We start from the raw sequence: 22541 nt of genomic DNA, 5'->3' as shown, positions 1-22541 counted from the left end.
GAAAAATAGAAAAGCAGAATATTTTTTAAATGGCAAGAGATTGGGAAATGTTGGTGTTCAGAGGGACCTGGGTGTCCTTGTACACGAATCACTGAAAGTTAACATGCAGGTACAGCAAGCAATTAGGAAAGCAAATGGTATGTTGGCCTTTATTACAAGAGGATTTGAGTATAAGAGTAAAGACATCTTACTGCAATTATATCGGGCCTTGGTGAGACCACACCTGGAGTATTGTGTACAGTTACGGTCTCCTTACCTAAGGAAGGATATACTTGCCATAGAGGGAGTGCAACAAAGGTTCACCAGACTGGTTCCTGGGATGGGGGGATTGTCCTATGAGGAGAGATTGAGTAGACTGGGCCTATATTCTCTAGAGTTTAGAAGAATGAGAGGTGATCTCATTGAAACATACAAAATTCTTACAGGGCTTGACAGGGTAGATGTAGGGAGGATGTTTCCCCTGGCTGGAGAGTCTAGACCCAGGGGTCACAGTCTTAGGATAAGGGGTCGGCCATTTAGGACTGAGATAAGAAATTTTTTCACTCATACAGTTGTGAATCTTTGGAATTCTCTACCCCAGAGGGCTGTGGAGGCTCAGTCATTGGGTATATTCAAGACTGAGATTGAAAGATTTTTGAATATTAAGGGAACCAAGGATATGGGGATAGGGCGGGAAAGTGGAATTGAGGTCAAAGATCAGCCATGATCTTATTGAATGGCGGAACAGACATGAGGGGCTGAATGGCCGACTCCTGCTTCTATTCCTTATGTTTTTAATCCCAGTGTATTCATGCAGTATAAACAGTTGATTTGACAACTCCTTGTGGCTTCAGCAGAGCATTGCTGGCAATGCTGCACCGCCCACTGAAGATTAAGTTAACTGGTCTTACAATTCTGTCGGGATAACATACATTATCCTACAGATCTTGCCTTCAGTTGCATATTTACCAGGCACTCACCTATTCTTTGCTCATTCTGTTGACGATTCTGTGCTAAATCTGGGCCCAAATGCACTGCCATTTATAATTCTTTGACTTTCTTTATGCTTTACTGATTCCTACAATGTCGCTGGTTTCTGTATAGGAACAGAATGACTTGACCTGGGATCTATACAGAAATGTTGTGTGAAGAATTTGTTTACCTCCTCTGTCATTTCCTGATTTCCACCCATAAAGAACTATCTGGACTTTGATCTTTTGTCTGCTTCTTCCTCAGATAGAAAGTGTCTTTGCTTCTGTCTATTAAATGCTTTTCCTCTGGTCTTTGTAATCTAATCCTCATGGTAATTATCCTCCGCTATCTTTGGACAACTTGCCTTCACAAATATTGAATTCTGTACACATTTAGTTAACGATACAAAAATCTAACGCAGATTCATTATACTTTTGCTCTTTTTACAGGAATGTAATTTGATTTTCTATGAATGCAGCGCTTGCTCAGGTGTCAATATAACCGAACCCATGATGCATTTGGCCAGGTAAGGCAGTAACATCATTGAATCAGAAGATGACGGGAGTCTGAAAGAGTAATTTGAAGTCATTGATTGTATATTTTAATGGTTTCACCACATTTTTTATACTTTTTTCCCACAACACAGTGACATTGTCTATTGAAAACATAAAGCTAAACTTTGCTTCTTGACTAACACTCTGTTCCCACCTCAGTCCGAATGCAGTGTAGCACAGAGTGAGCTGGTAACGATCTTCATGGACATTAAATACTGTCCCAATATTATCATCTGACATCAGTGTTAATGCTGCATGCTTTCTAAAAACGAAATAAGTAATTTCCAGCTTGGAATTGTTTAAAAATATTATGGTTCAGATTTGCTGATTGGCTTTTTTGGCCAAGGATTACTACTGATAATCTCACGGGTCAGAAGTGTAGGTTTAGAAGCCAATGATTTTTAAAGACTTACTTAAGATTTATCGTACGTCACAGGCCCTCCTGAACTCTCCAAACATTTTAAAGAAAAAAATATTTTTATTCAGGTGGTGCCTGTTCTCTTTATCTCACTCATACACTAGTTGGTGTTTAAAATGCTAACGTTAGATGGTGTTGGAAGTATTCACCTGGAGGAGACCAGGGAACATGGGTTATTCCCAGTGACAGTGATGTTCCTCTTATTGCAAGGGTCAGAGGGGTTAATCTGGTGCTTAGGGAAGAGGAACAGGTTAACTGTGCTACCAGCCTCGTGCCTGATCTCCCCTTTCGTAGTCAGTAGTACCAGTGATGGGAATGAGGCAGGGATCATCTTGGGTCCGGTCACATATAGTGAGAACTCTGTATACTGCCTTAAAGCAAACACTGATAGAATGACAGAGACCGTGTAAAGCCCATGCATAGATAGGAACATAAATATTCAGTGAGTGAATCTATCTGCAAAGGAAAAATGCAAAGATTTTCATTAGTTTGACAACAAGGGCCTATTGTGGAGAAAATGACACCTGTGGATCTGTAATAATGTTATAAATGTCATGTGAAGTCAAGTTGCTCCGGTCCGAGTGACCGCTGTCCAGCTGCAGTGCTCACATCCCACAAGACATTTGTTCTGCTTCAAGCCCATGTCCCAGTCATGTGACCCGCCTTCATGTGACCTGCTTCCTTCCCTTAAGCAAAGGACCCACACCAGACTACTCACTGCAGCTCCTGCAACATTGAACAGCTATCGGCGACATCAGACGTCCTCGGGATGGAATGCGACGTAAGCATGACCTGTGCTGGGAGGTCATTATCTGCCTGTCTCCACCTGATCTCCCAAGTAGCATTAGCTGAAGCTCGCTCAGTCTACCCGGGATCGGCAGAACAGTGCTGGCTGTCCTTACTTAACCCGTGCATTTCTAAATGCGCTCTAATTTTATCTTGAATTATGATTCTACATAAGAACATAAGAAATAGGAGCAGGAGTAGGCCAATCGGCCCCTCGAGCCTGCTCCGCCATTCAATAAGATCATGGCTGATCTGATCCTAACCTCAAATCTACTTTCACTCTCCATCCCACCCGAACCCATGTGATCTCCCGGGAGAGGCGAAAAACCAGCTAAAAAACCCAATGGTCAATTTGGGAGAAAAAATCTGGGAAATTCCTCTCCGACCCATCTAGGCGATCGAAACTCGTCCAGGAGATCACTCTGTCCCTGTATTTCCTGCAGTACTTACCTTCTGTAAGAGGTGATCTCCACCCCAGCCAGGAACAGGCCCAATTTACTCTTGAAGGACTCCTAGCTGGCAGCCTGTTCCCGAGGTCTCCACTAATCCCTGTGAATAGAACCATCTCCTGAAATCTAACACAGAATTAGAACACAAGAAGTAGGAGCAGGACCAGGCTACACGGCCCCTGGGCCCGCTCCGCCACCCACAGGGCCATGACCGATCCGAACCTAGCCTCATGTCCGATTTCCTACCCGCTCCCTGTAACCCCTAATTCCCTTTACTTCTAGGAAACTGTCTATTTCTGTGTTAAATTTATTTAATGATGTAGCTTCCACAGCTCTCTGGGGCAGCAAATTCCACAGACCTACCACCCTCTGAGTGAAGAAGTTTCTCCTCATCTCAGTTTTGAAAGAGCAGCCCCTTATTCTAAGATTATGCCCCCTAGTTCTAGTTTCACCCATCATTGGAAACATCCTCACCGCATTCACCCGATCAAGCCCCTTCACAATCTTATATGTTTCAATAAGATCGCCTCTCATTCTTCTGAACTCCAATGAGTAGAGTCCCAATCTACTCAACCTCTCCTCGTATATCAACCCCCTCATCCTCGGGATTAACCAAGTGAACCTTCTTTGTACTGCCTCGAGAGCAAGTATGTCTTTTCTTAAGTATGGACACCAAAACTGTATGCAGTATTCCAGGTGTGGTCTCACCAATACCTTGTACAACTGCAGCAATACCTCCCTGTTTTTATATTCCATCCCCCTAGCAATAAAAGCCAACATTCCATTGGCCTTCTTGATCACCTGCTGCACCTGCATACTAACTTTTTGTGTTTCGTGCACCAGGACCCCCAGATCCCTTTGTACTGCAGTACTTTCCAGTTTCTTGCCATTAAGATAATAACTTCCTCTGATTTTTCCTGCCAAAGTGCATAACCTCACACTTTCCAGTATTCCATCTGCCAAATCTCTACCCACTTACTTAGCCTGTCTATGTCCCTTTGCAGGTTTTTTATATCCTCCTCACTCACTACTTTCCCTCCCATCTTTGTATCATCTGCAAACTTTGATATGTTACACTCGGTCCCTTCCTCCAAATCGTTAATATAGATTGTAAAGAGTTGGGGTCCCAGCACTGACCCCTGTGGAACACCACTAGTTACTGATTGCCAGTCTGAGAATGAACCATTTATCCCAACTCTCTGCTTTCTATTAGATAGCCAATCCTCCACCCATGCCAGAATATTACCCCCAATCCCGTGATTTTTTATCTTGAGCAATAATCTTTTATGTGGCACCTTGGCAAATGCCTTTTGGAAGTCTAAATACACTACGTCCACTGGTTCCCCTTTATCCACCCCGTATGTTACGTCCTCAAAGAACTCAAGCAAATTTGTCAAACATGACTTCCCCTTCGTAAAACCATGCTGACTTTGTCCTATTAAATTATGTTTATCCAAATGTCCTGTTACTGTCTCCTTAATAATGGACTCTAAAATTTTACCAACCACAGATGTTAGGCTAACTGGTCTATAGTTTCCAGCCTTCTGTCTACTACCCTTTTTAAATAAGGGTGTTACATTAGCAGTTTTCCAATCTGCCGGGACCTTTGCTGAGTCCAGGGAGTTTTGGAAAATTATTACCAATGCATCCACAATCCCTACCGCCACTTCCCTCAAGACCCTAGGATGTAAGCCATCAGGTCCAGGGGATTTATCCGCCTTGAGTCCCATTATTTTACCGAGTACCACTTCCTTAGTGATTTTAATCGTATTTAGCTCCTCCCCCCCCTAGCGCCCCCTGTTTGTCCAGTGTTGGGATATTCTTAGTGTCTTCTACTGTAAAGACTGATACAAAATATTTGTTCAGCGTTTTTGCCATCTCCATGTTTCCCACCATTAATTTCCCTGTCTCATCCTCTAAGGGACCAACATTTACTTTAGCCACCCTTTTTCTTTTTATATAACTATAGAAACTCTTGCTATCTGTTTTTATATTTTTTGCTAATTTACTCTCATAATCTATCTTCCCTTTCTTAATCAATCTTTTAGTTATTTTTTGCTGTCTTTTAAAGACTTTCCAATCTTCTATCCTCCCACTAGATTTGGCTACCTTATATGCCCTTGTTTTTAGTCGGATACTATCCTTAATTACTTTACTTAGCCATGGATGGCTGTCTTTTCTTTTACACCCTTTTTTCCTCAGTGGAATTTTTTTTTTTTTTGAAAGTTGTAAAATAACTCCTTGAATGTACACCACTGATCATGTACCGTCTTACCCTTTAATCTATTTTCCCAGTCCATTCTAATCAATTCCACTCTCATACCTTCATAGTCTCCTTTATTCAAGCTCAGTACATTTGTTTGAGATCCAACCTTCTCACCCTCTAATTGAATATGGAATTCAACCATGTTATGGTCACTCATTCCAAGGGGATCCTTTACTAGGACATTTTTAATTCTAAGCGTTTACTCGCAACTAACATTAGACTAAGTGGTCTGTAATGACCCAGTTTATCCTTCTTTCGCTTCTTGAATGAATGTGCTACATCAGCCTATCTCCTGTCTCATGGCACAATTTGCATATTTAAGGAGTGTTGATTAATTCTGCGAGAGCGATTAGCTGGTGTCTCTGTGTCAGCAACTAAAATTCTAGAATTTATAGATTTTATTAGCAGGAATAAAGGGGAACCAGTGGATGTGGTGTATTTGGATTTCCAGAAGGCATTCGATAAGGCGCCACATAAAAGGTTACTACACAAGATAAGAGCTCACGGGGTTGGGGGTAATATATTAGCATGGATAGAGAATTGGCTAACTAACAGAAAACAGAGAGTCGGGATAAATGGGTCATTTTCAGGTTGGCAAACTGTAACTAGTGGGGTGTCACAGGGATCAGTGCTGGGGCCCCAACTATTTACAATCTATATTAATGACTTGGATGAAGGGACTGAGTGTAATGTAGCCAAGTTTGCAGATAATACAAAGATAGGTGGGAAAGCAAATTGTGTGGAGGACGCAAAGAATCTCCAAAGGGATATAGATAGGCTAAGTGAGTGGGCAGGAATCTGGCAGATGGAGTATAATGTGGGAAAATGTGAGGTTATCCACTTTGGTAGGAAAAATAAAACAGCAAATTATTATTTAAATGGGGAGAGATTACAAAAGATGGATCTGGGGGTCCTTGTACATGAATCACAAAAAGTTAGCATGCAGGTACAGCAAGTAATTAGGAAGGCAAATGGAATGTTGGCCTTTATTGTAAAGGGAATGGAGTATAAAAGTAGTGAAGTCCTGTTACAACTGTACAGGGCGTTGGTGAGACCACACCTGGAGTACTGTGTGTAGTTTTGGTCTCCTTGTTTAAAGAAGGTTATACTTGCATTGGAGGCAGTTCAGAGAAGGTTCATGAGGTTGATTCCGGAGATGAAGGGGTTGTCTTATGAAGAAAGGTTGAGCAGGTTGGGCCTATACTCATTGGAGTTTAGAAGAATGAGAGAGGATCTTATTGAAACATATAAGATTCTGAGGGGGATTGACAGGGTAGATGCTGAGAGAATGTTTCCCCTCGGGGAATCTAGAACGAGGGGGCATAATTTCAGAATAAGAGGTCACCCATTTAAAACGGAGATGAGGAGGAATTTCTTCTCTCGGAGGGTCATGAATCTGTGGAATTCTCTACCCTAGAGAGCTGTGGAGGCTGGGTCATTGAATATATTTAAGGTGGAGATAGACAGATTTTTGAACGATCAGGGAGTCGAGGGTTATGGGCAGCGGGCAGGGAAGTGGAGTTGAGGCCAAGATCAGATCAGCCATGATCTTATTGAATGGCGGAGCAGGCTCGAGGGGCCAAATGACCGACTCCTGCTCCTACGTCTTATGTTCTTATGAATGATACTTGCAGATAACACAGAATGATGCGAAGGCTGCCGGGAGAATTTGTGTTGCAGTTGCTGAGCTCAGTCGCAGGGTTATTAACCTTCGGGTCTTCCCTGACATCCCTTACATTTCTCAGCTAAAAGACCATTACATCATTCCTCTTCCATGACTGTCACTCTAACTTACATCAGCTCATCCATCCAGAGAGTGAGTATCATAACAAAAGCTGCCCTTGCAAGTACAGAATAGGTAAACATATAGGGGGAGAAATTTGGTACCGCCCATTTTGAGGCGCGAATATCGGCCGGGCGCAAAGTTTAGTACCCGGCGCAAATTATCGCCGACTGCAAAATTCGCCTCTATCGCCCCTGGAGGTGATTGGAGCGCTAAATCAGGTGCTACACAACTCTCTTAAGGCGCTAAGGCCAAGGAGCGAGGCGCTACCTCAGAGGGCGGGCAGAGCGCAGGTGCTGTCAGCTAGTGATTGCACACAGACACACTGGCGCCGGTCAGCTCTTAAAGGGAGGGTCGATCTTGCTTTGCAGCCGTGCCCTGCTCATTGGAGCCTTGAATCTCGGCCTGGGCAGACCTGTGGCTAAATCTTCCAGCCAAGGACTATGGAGAAGGCCAGGGAGCAAGCACAACGCTTCAGCGAGCGGGCCTTGGAGGCTCTGGTTGGCGCGGTGGAGCGCAGAAGATCTCAACTGTACCCAGAGAGTGGCAGGAGGCCTTTGCCAAGCGAATACAGAGAAGCGTGGAGGGAGGTGGCTCACAGAGTGACCTCAAGCAGCATGGTGCCTAGGACCCCTGTGCAATGCAGGAAAAAGTTCAACGACCTCACTTGGGTCATCAGGGTGTGTACCCTTTTTTCAAAACCTCTTCATCCCTCCATCTCAACCTTACTTTATGGCCAGAGGGTCTTGAAAGCCCCAATGCCCAGCATTCATCCAACACCTATGGCTCTTTCATGTGAAACACACGCACATTCCACACTTTGCATACAGTAAGGGCTAATCAACCATGGGAGGCATTTCAGGCAAGATCATGGCTGCATACAGTAAGGGCTATTCAACCATGGGAGGCATTTCAGGCAAGCTCATGGCTGCATATTTACTCAGACGCCATCCTTTTTCTTGCAGGCCAAGCTGGCTCATAATAGGAGACAGCAGCAACGGACCGGTGGAGGGCGGCCTCACCTTCAAGCCCTCAGCAATCTTGAGCAGCGCGTCCACAGGATTGTGGCAAGCCGGATGCTTGGTCCCGTCGCCACTGGAGACGCCGACCCCGTTCTGGACACCAATGGTAAGGTCATCACCTTTTTGTCCTCTCTCCTTCCACTTGTTCCTCACAACAGCAGCCTTTCATACTTTCAATCCAAATCAGTACATCGCTGCACTCATGCCTCCCTTGCTGCCACCCTGTCCTCACACTAAAGCCACTCTTGTACCTCCCTGCTTTCAGATGGTGATTCACCAGGTGAGGAGACGGGCCCTCAAGCTGCCAGTGGGAGTGAAGCTGAAGGCAAGGAGGAAGAGGAAGCCGGACCATCAGCGCAACCCTCTGCCGAGGCAGCCCATGCCTATACTGGGGACACGCCTTCCCTGGAGGGGAGCAGGGGGGAATGGTCAGATGAGGGTGAAGCTCCAGGACCCAGTGGGCTGCAGCAACGCGAGGGGGTTAGGGAAGCTCGGGGGCCTACTCCCCGGAGGGAGAGTATGGCCTCGAGTCCTGCTACACTGAACGCAGACGAGGAGCGGGTCCTCGCTGAAATAAGCGCCCAGGCGGAGCAAAGGCACACTGAGCTCATGGCTGCAGTGGCAAGGATGCCCGAATCCATTGAGTCACTGGTAAGGAGTGTCCAGGACTTCGGTGCAACACAGGCGTCTGCCACGCAAATCCTAAGTGCTGCAATGCAGTCAGTGGCTGGTTTCATGCAGACGCAGATTGAGGCCACGCGAGCACTGACTGCTGCCACCCTCGTTGGATCAGGCAGATTTCCCCGGGGCTCTCACCGTGCCACAGCAGGCCAGCAATCTGTGCTCCAGCAGATTGCTCCGCATGCTGAAGTGCTGCCCCGTGGGAGTGCCAGTGTGTCGTTCGAGCAGGGAGTAGTTGTCCTCTCTCAAGATGACAGCATTCCTGCTACCAACACTGTCACTTCTCCACTGCAGTTGCCACCACCTGTAGGACAGACTGCTGCCGCCCATGCAGAGTTGGAGCAGTCAGCAGCCGGGCCCTCCAGGCCCAGAGCTGGTCCAGGCCGTCCCTCAAGGGCATCTGCAGTCTCAGTTTCTGACACTCAGCAGCCTTCCCCCAGCCTTGCTGCAGCCACTGGGGTCCCATTGCGGAGGAGCTGCAGGGTGGGAAGGGGCAAATCTCGCAAGTGAAGCAGATCACCCTCGAAGGGCAAAAAGTAGGAGGTGTGGCAAAATGTATTGCATTGTTTTATTGAAGGCCGAGGGTCGTCAAATTTTTGTTACTGTTTTGAACATTGTCTCCAGGTTGTGAGAGCCAGTTATGTGAATGACTTTTTTTTGTGTTTCTTTCTATTACTTTGTCATGCGGAAATGAGACACAGTTTGGGAAATAAAGAAGTGTCTGTATTCAAAATGTACATGTTTGGTCTTTGCACTCATTGTTGCCTTGACCGGCTTAGGGGTTGCGGGCTGGTTTCATTCAGGTTGTTTGAATGGCAGAAGCCATTCCCTCAGAGGGGGCCTAGAAGCGACTTGCTATGAGCCTTTGACGGATGGCCCTTCCACTTTGTGCCTCCCTCCCGCCTTGGTGCTACTGATGATCATCCTCCTCATCTTCCTCCTCCTCCTCCTCCTCTGCTGGTGCTCCAATGTCTGGTGGCATTGGCTGGCTCCTGAGGATTGCCAGGTTATGCAGCATGCAGCACACAACAACGAAGTGGGAGACTTGCTCAGGTGAGTACTGCAGGGCTCCTCCAGAGTGGTCCAGACAGTGGAACCGTTGCTTGAGCATGCCGATTGTATGCTCAGCGATGTTCCTGGTCGCTTGATGGCTCTCATTGTATCGTTCTTCAGCAGGGGTGGGGTCATCAGCCAGGTGCACATAGGATAGCCCTTGTCCCCGAGAAGCCAACCTCCTGGGTGAAGCGGTGCCTCGAAAAGGTCTGCCACAGATGTCTGGCGCAAGATGAAGGCATCGTGGCTGCTGCCTGGAAAGTGGGCATTGACAGCGAGTATCAGCTGTCTGTGGTCACAGACCAACTGGACGTTTAAGGAATGGAAGCCCTTTCGGTTGCGGAAATCCTCGGCATTCTCTTGCGGCGCCCGCAAAGCCACATGGGTGCAGTCAATGGCGCCCTGCACCATGGGGAAGCCCGCTATCCTAGCAAAGCCCGTTGCGTGTTCTTGCTGCTTGTCCGGGGTCATGGGGAAAGAGATGTACTCTCGTCTCCTTTTAAAGAGAGCATTTGTGACCTGATGGATGCAGCAATGCACTGCGAACTGGGAGATATTGGCGATGTCCCCAGTAGCAGATTGAAAGGAGCCGGTGGCATAAAAGTTGAGAGCCACTGTTATCTTCACTGCCACCGACAGAGACATCCTGCTCCTCAGTTGAGGCTGCAGATCTGGCTGAAGCAGGTGGCAGAGCTCAGTGACCACCTCCTTGCTGAATCGCAGCCTTCGCAAACACTGCTCCTCAGACATATTAATGTAGGAGAACTGTTGGCGAAAAACCCTGGGAGGGTAAGGTCTCCTGTACCGAGGCCTGTTGGCCCTCCTCCGTCTGGCCATGATTGCCACTCTCTCTCTGCGTCTCTGTGCCCTCTGAATGTGATGGAGAAGGACAACATTCCCATCCATTGCAGCCCCCATAGTATCTGGGCAATCAAAGTTATGACGGTCAAAAAGCAAAGTACCTGCAAAGTTATGGTCAGAAGCCAAAACTACCTCAGACAGCGTTGACTCAATGCAGAAGTTTCTCTTTCTCTCTTTGTCTCTCTGCAAATCTCTCTCTCTTTCAGAACGAGTGGTGCAAAAATGGCTACCATACAGAAGCCAGGAAGAGGCCCCCTTTAAATAGCACCCCCACAGCGACTGGGAAGCATTCCAGTCAACCTGTCGTTGGTAGCGCCAGGCGGAAAGGAGGGGGGCGCCACTGAATTTAGGGTCCGGGGTGCCCCAAGGACGTTGCACTCTCGAATTACGTCAAGATCTGCGTGCGCAGGAGATCGGGCGGTCTTGTTTAGCGCCGCCGCAAAATGTCCGCTCAATTTCGCGAGAGGCGCAGGTACCGTCGCGCCCGGGCGCTGGTTGATTTGCGCCCCACTTAGCGCCCTCTTAAGGCGCGAACGGGTGGTGCTAACAACAGAATTTTGCCCCCATAGTCATCAAACAGATAGTTGTATCTATCAGATGGTCCTTCTTGACTTGTCGTCTCAAACTTCTTGATTTGTCTGCAGCCTTTGACAAAGTTGATCACTCCATCCTTCTCCAACGCCTCTCCACCGTCGTCCAGCTGGGTGGGACTGCACTCGCCTGGTTCAATTCTTATCTATCGAATCGTAGCCAGAGAATCTCCTGCAATGGCTTCTCTTCCCACTCCCACATCGTTACCTCTGGGGTCTCCCAAGGATCTATCCTTGGCCCCCTCCTATTTCTCATCTACATGCTGCCCCTTGGTGACATCATCCGAAAACACAGTGTCCGTTTCCACATGTCCGCTGATGACACCCAGCTCTACCTCACTACCTCTTTTCTTGACCCCTCCACGGTCTCTAAATTTCTCCAATTATACATGGGGAAGACCGAAGCCATTGTTTTTAGTCCCCACCACAAACTCCGTTCCCTAGCCACTGACTCCATCCCTCTCCCTAATATTTGTCTGAGGCTTAACCACACTGTCCGCAACCTTGGTGCCCTATTTGACCCTGAAATGAGCTTCTGACCACATCTGCAACATAACAAAGACCGCCTACTTCCATCTCCATAACATCGCCTGTCTCCGCCCTTGCCTCAGCTCATCCGTTGCTGAAACCCTCATCCATGCCTTTGTTACCTCCAGACTCGACTATTCCAACGCACTCTTGGCTGGCCTCCCATGTTCTACCCTACGTAAACTTGAGGTGATCCAAAACTCGGCTGCCCGTGTCCTAACTCACACCAAGTCCCGTTCACCCATCACCCCTGTGCTCGCTGACCTACATTGGCTCCCGGTTAAGCAGCGCCTCGATTTCAAAATTCTCATCCTTGTTTTCAAATCCCTCCATGGCCTCGCCCCTCCCTATCTCTGTAATCTCCTCCAGCCACACAACCCCCCGAGATATCTGCGCTCCTCTAATTCTGCCCTCTTGAGCATCCCTGATTATAATCGCTCAACCTTTGGTGGTCATGCCTTCTGTTGTCTGGGCCCTAAACTCTGGAATTCCCTCCCTAAATCTCTCTACCTCTCTCTCCTCCTTTAAGACGCTCCTTAAAACCTACCTCTTTGACCAAGCTTTTGGTCATCTGCCCTAATTTCTCCTTGTATGGCTCGGGGTCAAATTTTCTGTCTCATAATACTCATGTGAAGCGCCTTTAACATTTTACTGTGTTAAAGGCACTATATAAATATACGTTGTTGTTATTAGAATAACAGATAACAGTTGGCAAATGGGCCGAGGTGATCTCCTTGTGACAATCTGCAAATATCGCTTATTCAGCATATTCTGCACACACTGTCTTTTAACCTCAAAATGGAGTCCTGATCATAAAATGGATTCTTTAATAAAACCTTTCCTGCTAACATTACTAACCAGGAGGATCGAGAAATTGTAGCTAGAGCCACTACTCTCTCCTCTCTGCCTTCTTTCCGAAGCCCAGTGACTGAGGGGCCAGTGACTGAGGGATCAGGGGGCCAGGGACTGAGGGATCGGGGCCAGGGACTGAGGGATCAGTGGACCAGTGACCGAGGAGCCAGGGACCAGGGGGCCAGTGACCCAGGGGCCAGGGACTGAGGGATCAGGGGGCCAGTGACTGAGGGGCCAGGGACTCGGGGATCAGGGGGCCAGTGACCGAGGGTCCAGGGACTCGGGGATCAGGGGGCCAGGGACTCTGGGCCAGAGACTCAGGGATCAGGGTCCCAAGGGCCAGTGACCCAGGGGTCACGGACTTTCTCTGTTCTGTTATTGTTGTTTCTGGGTGTCACAGATGATATTTTATATCCTCCAATAGTTGCAAGCTTTTCAATTAATTAACTTGCAGGTCATTAACTGTCTTTTTTCCCTCACCCTTTAGTTCATCCCAATATGAAGCTTTCTTACCTTCCAGCTCTGATAAAGGTTTACGCTAACCAGCGTAGATTCGATGGGCCGAACGGCCTCCCTCTGTGCGGTACTATCCTATGATTACAACCATTAACCATCTCTGCTCCCTGTCCAGTTACTTTGTGTTTCCAGCATTTTCTGTGTTGCTGTTGATGGCCATTAGTGTGAAGCAGTATCACAAGGCTTGATGGGATGAAGTTCAATATAAAATTCCTTGCTTATACTTTGCAAATTTATAAAAGGGGGTGGGGTAAATTTTTAGAACTTTCAGCTCACATTTTATTGTGACTAAACATTTATTTGATATGTTTGTTTAGACTTCTAAAGGAACTTGAAGATAAGGAAAAAGAAAAGACTGTTGAATTGGGGGAACGTTGTCCCCAACAGAGAACTTGCTGTGCAAAATAAAGAGAATTTACTTCTCGTCACTAGAGGAGCCTCAGTATCACCAGAGAGAAGCAAGATTCGCAGCTTTGAACATTCTGAAGTGTTTGCTTGAATGTATGAATGAAAAACACAAAGGGAACTTCAGTCCAATTTACCAGCTGGTGATTTTACTGTTGAATTCTTCAGGCAATGTGAGGCTGTTAAAAAGAATGGAGATTCTCTGCATTTTAAGTTCTTTATCAGATTATGCAGAAAGTACTATGGGACCATTTAACCAGTAGCTAACAGCCAGCTACAGACTGGACACAAATGAAGCAAGCTGTTAAACTTTGAACGACCTGATCATTCGTGTTTTGCCGGGTTCATTTCTGGATTCCATTGCAGGTTCTGCTCGTGTTGCACATCTTAGAGAATAGCTAAAAGAAATCTTGTAAAAAAATTTTTTTAATGCTGTGCAACTTTTAAAGATGATAAAGCCGGTGTTCTTGGTGTGAATATGGAAGAGGGTATAATCAGCGATCCAAGAGGAAGACAGATTTTTGCAAATAAACCTTAAAAGATCCATTAGAGCTTTTGAAGATCTTTCCAAAGGAACTTTTACGCAATTAAGAAAATTCAGCTTATTTAAAGATTCTCAGATTTTGTACAGTTGTGCAGGTTAGAATCAACACCAAAAGTTATTTATAGACTGGTTAGAATTCTTATCAGTGGCAGAATTAACTGGATTATTTACTTTTAGCAAAGTTTTACAATGAGGATTGTGATTGTTTTTGTGGGTTTTATAGAAGGGAGATCAACAGCTAGAATTGGAATGTCTACAGCACCAATCTGCTTAGCTCTGGTTTTTCCGTCTTGCTTTTACAGGCCCTCGTGTTATTGGAGGATTTGTAGATTATGACAAAGAGACCAGGGCAGAGAACAAATACAGTCAACAAATACAGTCAGTGACACTTTTCGAACCATTTTTCTTGGCATATTATCACATCAGAATATGTGGTGATTTACTGCCATGCAGTGTTTTATATTTTTAAAATAATGTTTAAATCTTGTCATAGGGTCTCTATACCCCTTTTACAACAAACCTCTGCCAAAATTAAAATAGCCTTTTACCACCATGGTGCTCGGGATGTTGTCTTCAGTTTAATAACGTAGATTTGTCAGCGATCCATTATGTACAGAATAGAACTTTAGCAGTTTAGTAAGTTTCATGCCACTAAAGCATTATTTTTGTTGTTGTTTTGAGAGGAAGGGAGAGAGAGTCATCTGGATCTTCAACTTCTTGTATCCGTATTTACAAAGGGCCTGGGTGTAAGTGGCTGTGTGATAGTAAATTGTCAATATTTCAGGAATCACTTTCGGTTTTGTAGCTTGTGCTTCAAAGCAAATACCTGGGAGTTTGGTGGAGGCATATTTTTTTTTTAAATCAGTGTACTACGAGTAAATTAAAAGAAAATTAATTGTAAAGTTGTAGCGATGCGGGAATGATACAATCTACAGCGAGTGTTATGCTGGAAAAGAGGACAGAGAGCACTGAAGAAAGTGACAAAGTCCTTCAGTGGGACTTGGTGACCTCCATGGTGACCTCTTCGATCACTCAGTAACACACCATTGGCACTGCATTCTAGTTCAAATCCTGCTTTTAGCCTGATGATCTTAGAATACAAGGCCATGTTTGGGATTAGTGAGTGCAGTAGATGCAGGATCAATGGCCCATCACCAACAGTGAACTGGGGAGATTTTTATAGAGTCGGCCACATTGTTCTTTATTAAAAGCCTCGAATACAGTTCTGTGCTAGGATTTGTATTGCTTGATTTTCACCACGGTACACCATCAGTAAAATTAAACTGCTGTCTCTGTATAATCTGCATTTCTGTAGTGAATTTATCAAGAAGTGCGCAGTTTTAAAGAGCTGTTAAAACTGATAGGTTATTACATCCCGACCCCATTATTAGGTTAGCCTCTCGTACTGTATTTGATGAGTTGTTCAGCTGAATATGCAGTTTCCACAGAAGATGCACTCTTCAGCTCAATATAAATGGGCCTGTTATCAAACAACTCTACGGGAAAGAGCCAGCTTTGATTTTGCATCTTGTCTCTTCGATGCTATTAGGAGTTTCTGGTGACCGGGGCAGAGATTGGGGATTATTATTCGAGGAATGTAGAGCATTTCTTACATTCATAACATTTGCGCCACACAAGATCCAGGCAATGACTATCTCCAACAAGCGACAGTCTAACCACCTCCCCTTGACATTATCATTACCGAATCCCCCAACATCAACATCCTGGGGGTCACCATTGACCAGAAACTTAACATAAATACTGTGGCTGCAAGAGCAGGTCAGAGGCTATGTATTCTGCGGCGAGTGTCTCACCTCCTGACTCTCTCAAGCCTTTCTACCATCTACAAGGCACAAGTCAGGAGTGTGATGGAATACTCTCCACTTGCCTGGATGAGTGCAGCTCCAACAACACTCAAGAAACTCAACACTATCAAAGACAAAGCACCCCATCCACCACCTTAAACATTCCCTCCACCACCGGCGCACCGTGGCTGCAGTGTGTACCATCTACAAGGAGCACTGCAGCAACTCGCCAAAGTTTCTTCAACAGTACCTCCAAAACCCGTGACCTCTTCCACCTAGAAGGACAAGGGAGCAGGCGCATGGGAACACCACCACTTACAAGTTTCCCTCTAAATCACACACCATCCTGACTTGGAAATATATCGTCATTCCTTCATCGTCACTGAGTCAAAATCCTGGAACTCCCTCCCTAACAGCACTGTGGCAGCACCTTCACCACACGGACTGCAGCGGTTCAAGAAGGCGGCTCACCACCACCTTCTCAAGGGGCAACTGGGGATGGGCAATAAATGCCGGCCTTGCCAGTGACACCCACATCACTTGAATGAATAAAAAAACCAACAGTGACTACACTTCAAAAAAAAAGTACTTCCTTGGCTGTAAAGCACTTGGGGAAATCCTCAGGTGGTGAAAGGTGCTATAGGAATGCAAATCTTTTTCTGTCTGTTGTCTTGAGGTCCTTGCACGATTCCTCACTCACTGGTCACTAGGACAGAGAGCTGGTCTCCCAGCAACCACAACCTGTGGGAATGCAGCTTTGACCGACAGTTCCTGAGCACCAATCAATCAATCAGTACCAGCAGGAGTGCAGCACCAACACAGCAAGATCCCACGAACGGCAAATGAGATTATTAATCAGATATTGGTTGAGGAAGGAATGTTGGCTGGAGCACTGGGAGAAGTCCCTGCTCATCCTCAACTACTGCCATCAAATATTTTAAGTCTACCTGAGCAGGGAAATGGGGCCTTGGATTAATGCGGCATCCCAAAGACAACACTTCTTAATTCAGCTCTGGAGGTGAGTGTGTGGTTGTCTGTGCGGGTGTCTATGTGTAGTGCGGGGGTGAGCATATGTATATATGGGTGTTTCTATGAGCGTGTATGCAGACACACATACATACATATATTTGTAAAGAAAGTCTTGCATTTGTATAGCACCTTTCACCATCTCGGGACGTCCCAAAGTGCTTTACAGCCAATTAAGTACTTTTTTTTGACGTGTATTCACTGTTGTAAGAAATGCGGCAGCCAATTTGTGCACAGCAAGCTCCCACAAACAGCAATGGTGATAATGACCAGATAATGGCCTAGAAATTCAGTGGGCCTTGCGCCCACTTAGCGCCTAAAGAGGTCTTTTGCGCCGGCGGGGTGGTAGCGCGGAAATTGAGTGCAGTGGTATTGGCGGCGGTAGCCGTTAGCGCTGCGCCGGGACCGATGACGTCATCGGTGTGCGCGGTGGCCTGTAACGCCCCGAAACCGCGCCGATCCCCATATTTATTTGCGGCCGCCTCCGAAGCGGGCGCAAACAGCGACCAGAAAACGGGGCCGTCCTGCTGCCATAGTGGGGCGCTTTAAAGCGGAAGGTGCGGCCGGCCGCTTTTTCGGCGGCCGCCTGCCCGCACCTCCTTCCCCGGCCCCCTCCACCACCCCCCCCCCCCCCCCCCGCGGCATTGCCGGCTGGTTTCCGTGGAGCCCGGCACTTCTCCGTTGTGCCGGGCTCTTTTGCCGGCACTCGCGATCGGGGCTCCGGCCATTGCAGGCACCTCCCCCTTAAGAGGAGGAGGCCTGCAGTACCGCAGCCTGCCGCACCGCATCGGGTGGCGCTGCGGCAACTAGCGCACCGATATTCAGTTGCAGCGCCCCAAACGGAGGCGGGCACACCCTGGTATAGCGCCCGCTTCCGAATTGGGGCGCAGAAGATGAATATACAGCGTGCGCTAATGCCTCCCCGCCCAGCGCTAACTTTTGGGCGTGAGCGAGCTGCCTGCACCCAAGTGAATTTCTAGGCTAATCTGTTTTAGTGGTGTTGATTGAGGGATAAATATTGGCCAGGACACCAGGGAGAACTCACCTGCTCTTCTTCGAAATAGTGCCATGGGAACTTTTACATTATTAATGTCATAGTCATAGAGACATAACGGCACAGAAGGAGGCCATTTGGCCCATCGAGTCCATGCTGGCTCTCTGTAGAGCAATTCAGTCAGTCCCATTCCCCCGCTCTATCCCCGTAGCCCTGCAAGTTTATATCCCTCAAGTGCCTATCCAGTCTCAACTTGAAAACATTGAGTGTGATGTGCCTCAATTATTCCGAGACTCGAAGTTAGCAGAACAAAAGTAAGGCTTTTATTAACTCAGAACATAACACGTAAAATAGAGAGATGTCTACCTTCAGGAGGCTGAACCCGACTGAAGTTAGATTACAAAGGAGCCAGGTATGGGCGGAGCCCTGCACACAACCAGTTCCAGCACATTCCAATACATAATACATGAGGACTGGGGGAAGGGAAAAGACACAGAAAGCAGGCAGTTACAAGACACAGAAAACAGGCAGTGATGAATGGAATATATTTCATCACATTCACCCCTTCTATAGATTTAGTCTGTTCGGGGGTTTGATAGTCCTCTGCGACCGACGTGGCTGTTGTGGTGCCGCGGGTGTCGGCTGGGTGTCCCCGGTAGCCTCCTGGGTCTCTGCCGGGGGTGCCGCCGGGGTTGTTGAAGGGGTAGTTGGTGGGGGTGCCGTTGGTCGATGTTCTTCCGGGGGTGATGAAAGAATAGTGGGTGGGTAAGGGTTGCTGTGATCGTCGTCGCTGCTATTGCCGTGGTTGTTGTCGATGCCGGCTGGGGCGACGTCTTTTATGGACACGGTGTCCTCCCTTCCGTCGGCGTGCCAGACATATGCGTATTGGGGGTTGGCGTGGAGTAGGTGTACTGGCTCCACGAGAGGGTCCGTCTTGTGGCCCCTCACATGCCTTCGCACGAGTACCGGACCTGGGGTGGAGAGCCATGACGGCATGGATACGCCTGAGGTGGATTTCCGAGGAAAGACAAACATTCGTTCATGAGGCGTGGCATTAGTGGCCATACACAATAGCGACCGTATCGAATGGAGCACATCCGAGAGGACTTCCTGCCAGCGGGAGATAGGGAGGCCCTTGGTCCTTAGAGCTAGAATGACTGCTTTCCACACTGTCCCGTTCTCTCGCTCCACCTGGCCGTTACCCCGGGGGTTGTAGCTGGTGGTACGGCTCGTGGCGATCCCCTTGGACAGCATGTACTGGCGTAGCTCTTCACTCATGAAGGACGCCCCCCTATCCGTGTGGATATAGCTCGGCATACCGAACAGGCAGAACAGGCTGTTGAGGCATTTAATGACCGTGGCGCTGGTCATGTCTGGGCAGGGGAAGGCGAATGGGAAACGGGAGTATTCGTCCACAATGTTCAGGAAGTAAACATTGCGGTCGACGGACGGGAGGGGGCCCTTGAAATCTAAGCTGAGCCGCTCGAAGGGCCGTGTAGCTTTGATTAAGTGGGCTCTATCTGGGCGGTAGAACCGAGGCTTGCACTCAGCGCAAGTGCGGCAGTTCCTGGTCAGAGACCGAACTTCCTCAATCGAGTAGGGTAAGTTACGGGACTTTATGAAGTGGAACAGCCGCGTGACCCCTGGGTGGCAGAGGTCGTTGTGGAGGGTCTGTAGCCGATCCTCGGTGGCGCTGGCACACATTCCTCGTGAGAGGGCGTCAGGGGATTCGTTAAGGGCCCCTGGCCGGTAAATGATGTTGTACTCGAAAGTGGAGAGCTCGATCCGCCACCTAAGAATCTTATCATTTTTAATCTTCCCCCTCTGTTTATTGTTGAACATAAACGCTACCGATCGCTGGTCGGTAAGTAGGGTGAAGCGTTTGCCGGCTAGGTAGTGGCGCCAGTGGCGCACTGCCTCCACGATGGCTTGGGCCTCCTTTTCCACGGAGGAGTGTCTGATCTCGGGGCCTTGGAGGGTCCTCGAGAAGAAAGCTACGGGCCGCCCCGCCTGGTTGAGGGTGGCCGCCAAGGCGAAGTCGGACGCATCACTTTCCACTTGAAATGGAGTGTTCTCGTCCACTGCCTGTAGCGTGGCCCGCTCAATATCCTGCTTAATGCTTTTGAAGGCGGCGTGGGCCTCAGCAGAGAGCGGAAAAGAGGATGCTTTCAAGAGGGGGCGGGCTTTGTCGGAGTAGTTGGGGACCCATTGGGAATAGTAAGAAAATAACCCCAGGCACCTTTTCAGGGCTTTGGGAGTGTTGGGCAGGGGCAGCTCCCGTAGGGGGCGCAATCGGTCGGGGTCTGGTCCGATTTCCCCATTCTCCACCACGCTGCCCAGTATGCAGAGGCGCGTGGTGTTGAAAACGCACTTGTCCTCGTTATAGGTGAGGTTGAGTTTTTGTGCGGTTTTCAGGAACCTCTCGAGGTTCGAGTCGTGATCCTGCTGGTTGTGACCACAGATGGTGACGTTGTCGAGGTAGGGGAAGGTTGCCTGCAAGTGGTGGTCATCGACCATGCGATCCATCTCCCTCTGAAAGACCGAGACCCCGTTCGTCACCCCAAAGGGGACTCTGAGGAATTGGTAGAGGCGTCCGTTCGCCTCGAAGGCGGTGTATGGGCGGTCCTCTGGTCTGATAGGGAGCTGGTGGTACGCTGACTTGAGGTCGATGGTGGAGAACACCCGGTATTGGGCGATTTGGTTCACCATTTCTGATATGCGGGGTAGCGGGTAGGCGTCTAGTAGGGTGTACCTGTTGATCGTTTGACTATAGTCGATCACCATCCGTTTCTTCTCGCTACCCCTTACCACTACCACTTGGGCGCGCCACGGGCTGTTGCTGTGTTCAATAATGCGCTCTTTCAGGAGCCTGTCTACCTCGGTCGCGATAAACCGCCTGTCCTCCCAGCTGTACCTCCTGCTTTTGGTCGCTATTGGCCGGCAGTTAGGGGTAAGGTTCGCGAATAGCGAAGGCGGCTTTACCTTCAGGGTAGCCAGACCGCACACTGTGAGGGGCGGCTGGGACCCACCGTACTTGAGCGTGATGCTTTGGTGGTTGCACTGGAAATCCAAACCCAAGATCACGCTCGCATATAGATTCTTCATGATTAATACTTTAAAATTATCATACACAGTTCCGTTAACGCACAATTGTACCGTGCAGTAACCCAGAATGGTCGATGTCTGGGTTTTATCGGCCATAGAGATGGTACCCTGAGCAGGGACCACCTTTAGGGAGAGTTGCTGTGCCAGTTCAGGGTGGATAAAACTCTCCGTGCTTCCACTGTCAATTAAGCATTTAACCCGGCACCCATTTACCTCGATGTCCACCATTGATTTGGATAGCGGATGCGGCCTGGTCTGGTCCACTGTGACCGATGCCACTGTAGGGCCCTGATCGAGACAAGATGGCGTCCACGCTGTCTGCTCATAAGATGGCGGACCCCACGAGGTCGGGCAAGATGGCGTCCAAGATGGCCGCTCCCACGGCGCACACGCGGCGGTGGCGGGTTTTCCGGCGGTTGGTTTTCCGGCGGGGTTCCCTCTGCACACCTTCCCGAAGTGCCCCTTCTTACCGCACTTAAAGCAGGTGGTGCCTTTCGCCGGGCACAGGTTTCTGGTGTGCTTTGGCTGCCCGCAGAAGTAGCAGTTGGGTCCTTGACGCGTCGCGGCTGTCGTAGGGCTTCTAGGGGGAGAGCTGGGCCCCGCCGGTGTCGGGCTGCCGGGCGGGGAAGATGGCGGCGCACACGTGGTGGCGTGGGCGGCGCGGGCTGAAGAGTAGGCGTCCGAGTTTCTCTGGGCCATCTCCAGGGACCGCGCGGTGTCCGCAGCCTGTTTCAGGTCCAACTCTGTTTTTTCCAGCAGTCTTTGCCGGATGTGAGTGGAGCTGAGGCCTGTGATAAAGGCATCACGAACAAGCTCGTCGGTGTACACTGCGGCTTTTACATCTCGGCACTTACAGTCCTTGCCAAGCTTTTTCAGGATGCTTAGGAACTCCTCCACCGATTCCCCAGGTCGCTGTGCGCGAGTAGCGAGTAGATGCCTAGCATACACCTCATTCGTAGGCTGCTGGTAATGCGCCTTTAAGGTGTTGCAGGCGGCCAGGTACGTATCGGCGTCTTGGATGAGGGGGTAAACCCGGTGGCTTACCCAATTCCGTAGCATTCCGAGTCTCATCTTCGCAGTGTCCGTAGCGTCTTTGACGGCTGCGGAATTGTCCAGGAAGAATTCCATACAGTCAAACCAGTGTCCGAAGCGTGCTGATGCGTCCGGAGCATGTTGATCCAAATCCAAACGTTCGGGTTTCAGGAGTTGATCCATAGTGTTGAAAATTGAGTTAATAAAATTGATGTGCCTCAATTATTCCGAGACTCGAAGTTAGCAGAACAAAAGTAAGGCTTTTATTAACTCAGAACATAACACGTAAAATAGAGAGATGTCTACCTTCAGGAGGCTGA

General features: G+C 48.3%; 1 protein-coding gene across 1 annotated transcript in view; it reads left to right on the top strand.

Moving 5' to 3' along the window:
* cracr2aa (calcium release activated channel regulator 2Aa) overlaps positions 1-15559 on the top strand; it is a 147085-nt gene extending 131526 nt beyond the window's left edge. Inside the window, exons 17-18 of the mRNA XM_086009722.1 lie at positions 1401-1477; positions 13628-15559. Coding sequence (XP_085865848.1) covers positions 1401-1477; positions 13628-13718 — 168 coding nt within the window. The 3' untranslated portion in view covers positions 13719-15559. The remainder of the gene's footprint in view (positions 1-1400; positions 1478-13627) is intronic.
* Positions 15560-22541: the final 6982 nt, after the last annotated feature.

The sequence above is a fragment of the Somniosus microcephalus genome, chromosome 16 (assembly GCF_052327205.1).
Source record: "Somniosus microcephalus isolate GS21.2 chromosome 16, FLI_Smic_1.0, whole genome shotgun sequence".
In the NCBI taxonomy this organism is placed as follows: Eukaryota; Metazoa; Chordata; class Chondrichthyes; order Squaliformes; family Somniosidae; genus Somniosus; species Somniosus microcephalus.
The sequence above is the reverse complement of the archived record's forward strand: the minus strand, read 5'-3'. Positions and strand labels throughout refer to the sequence as shown.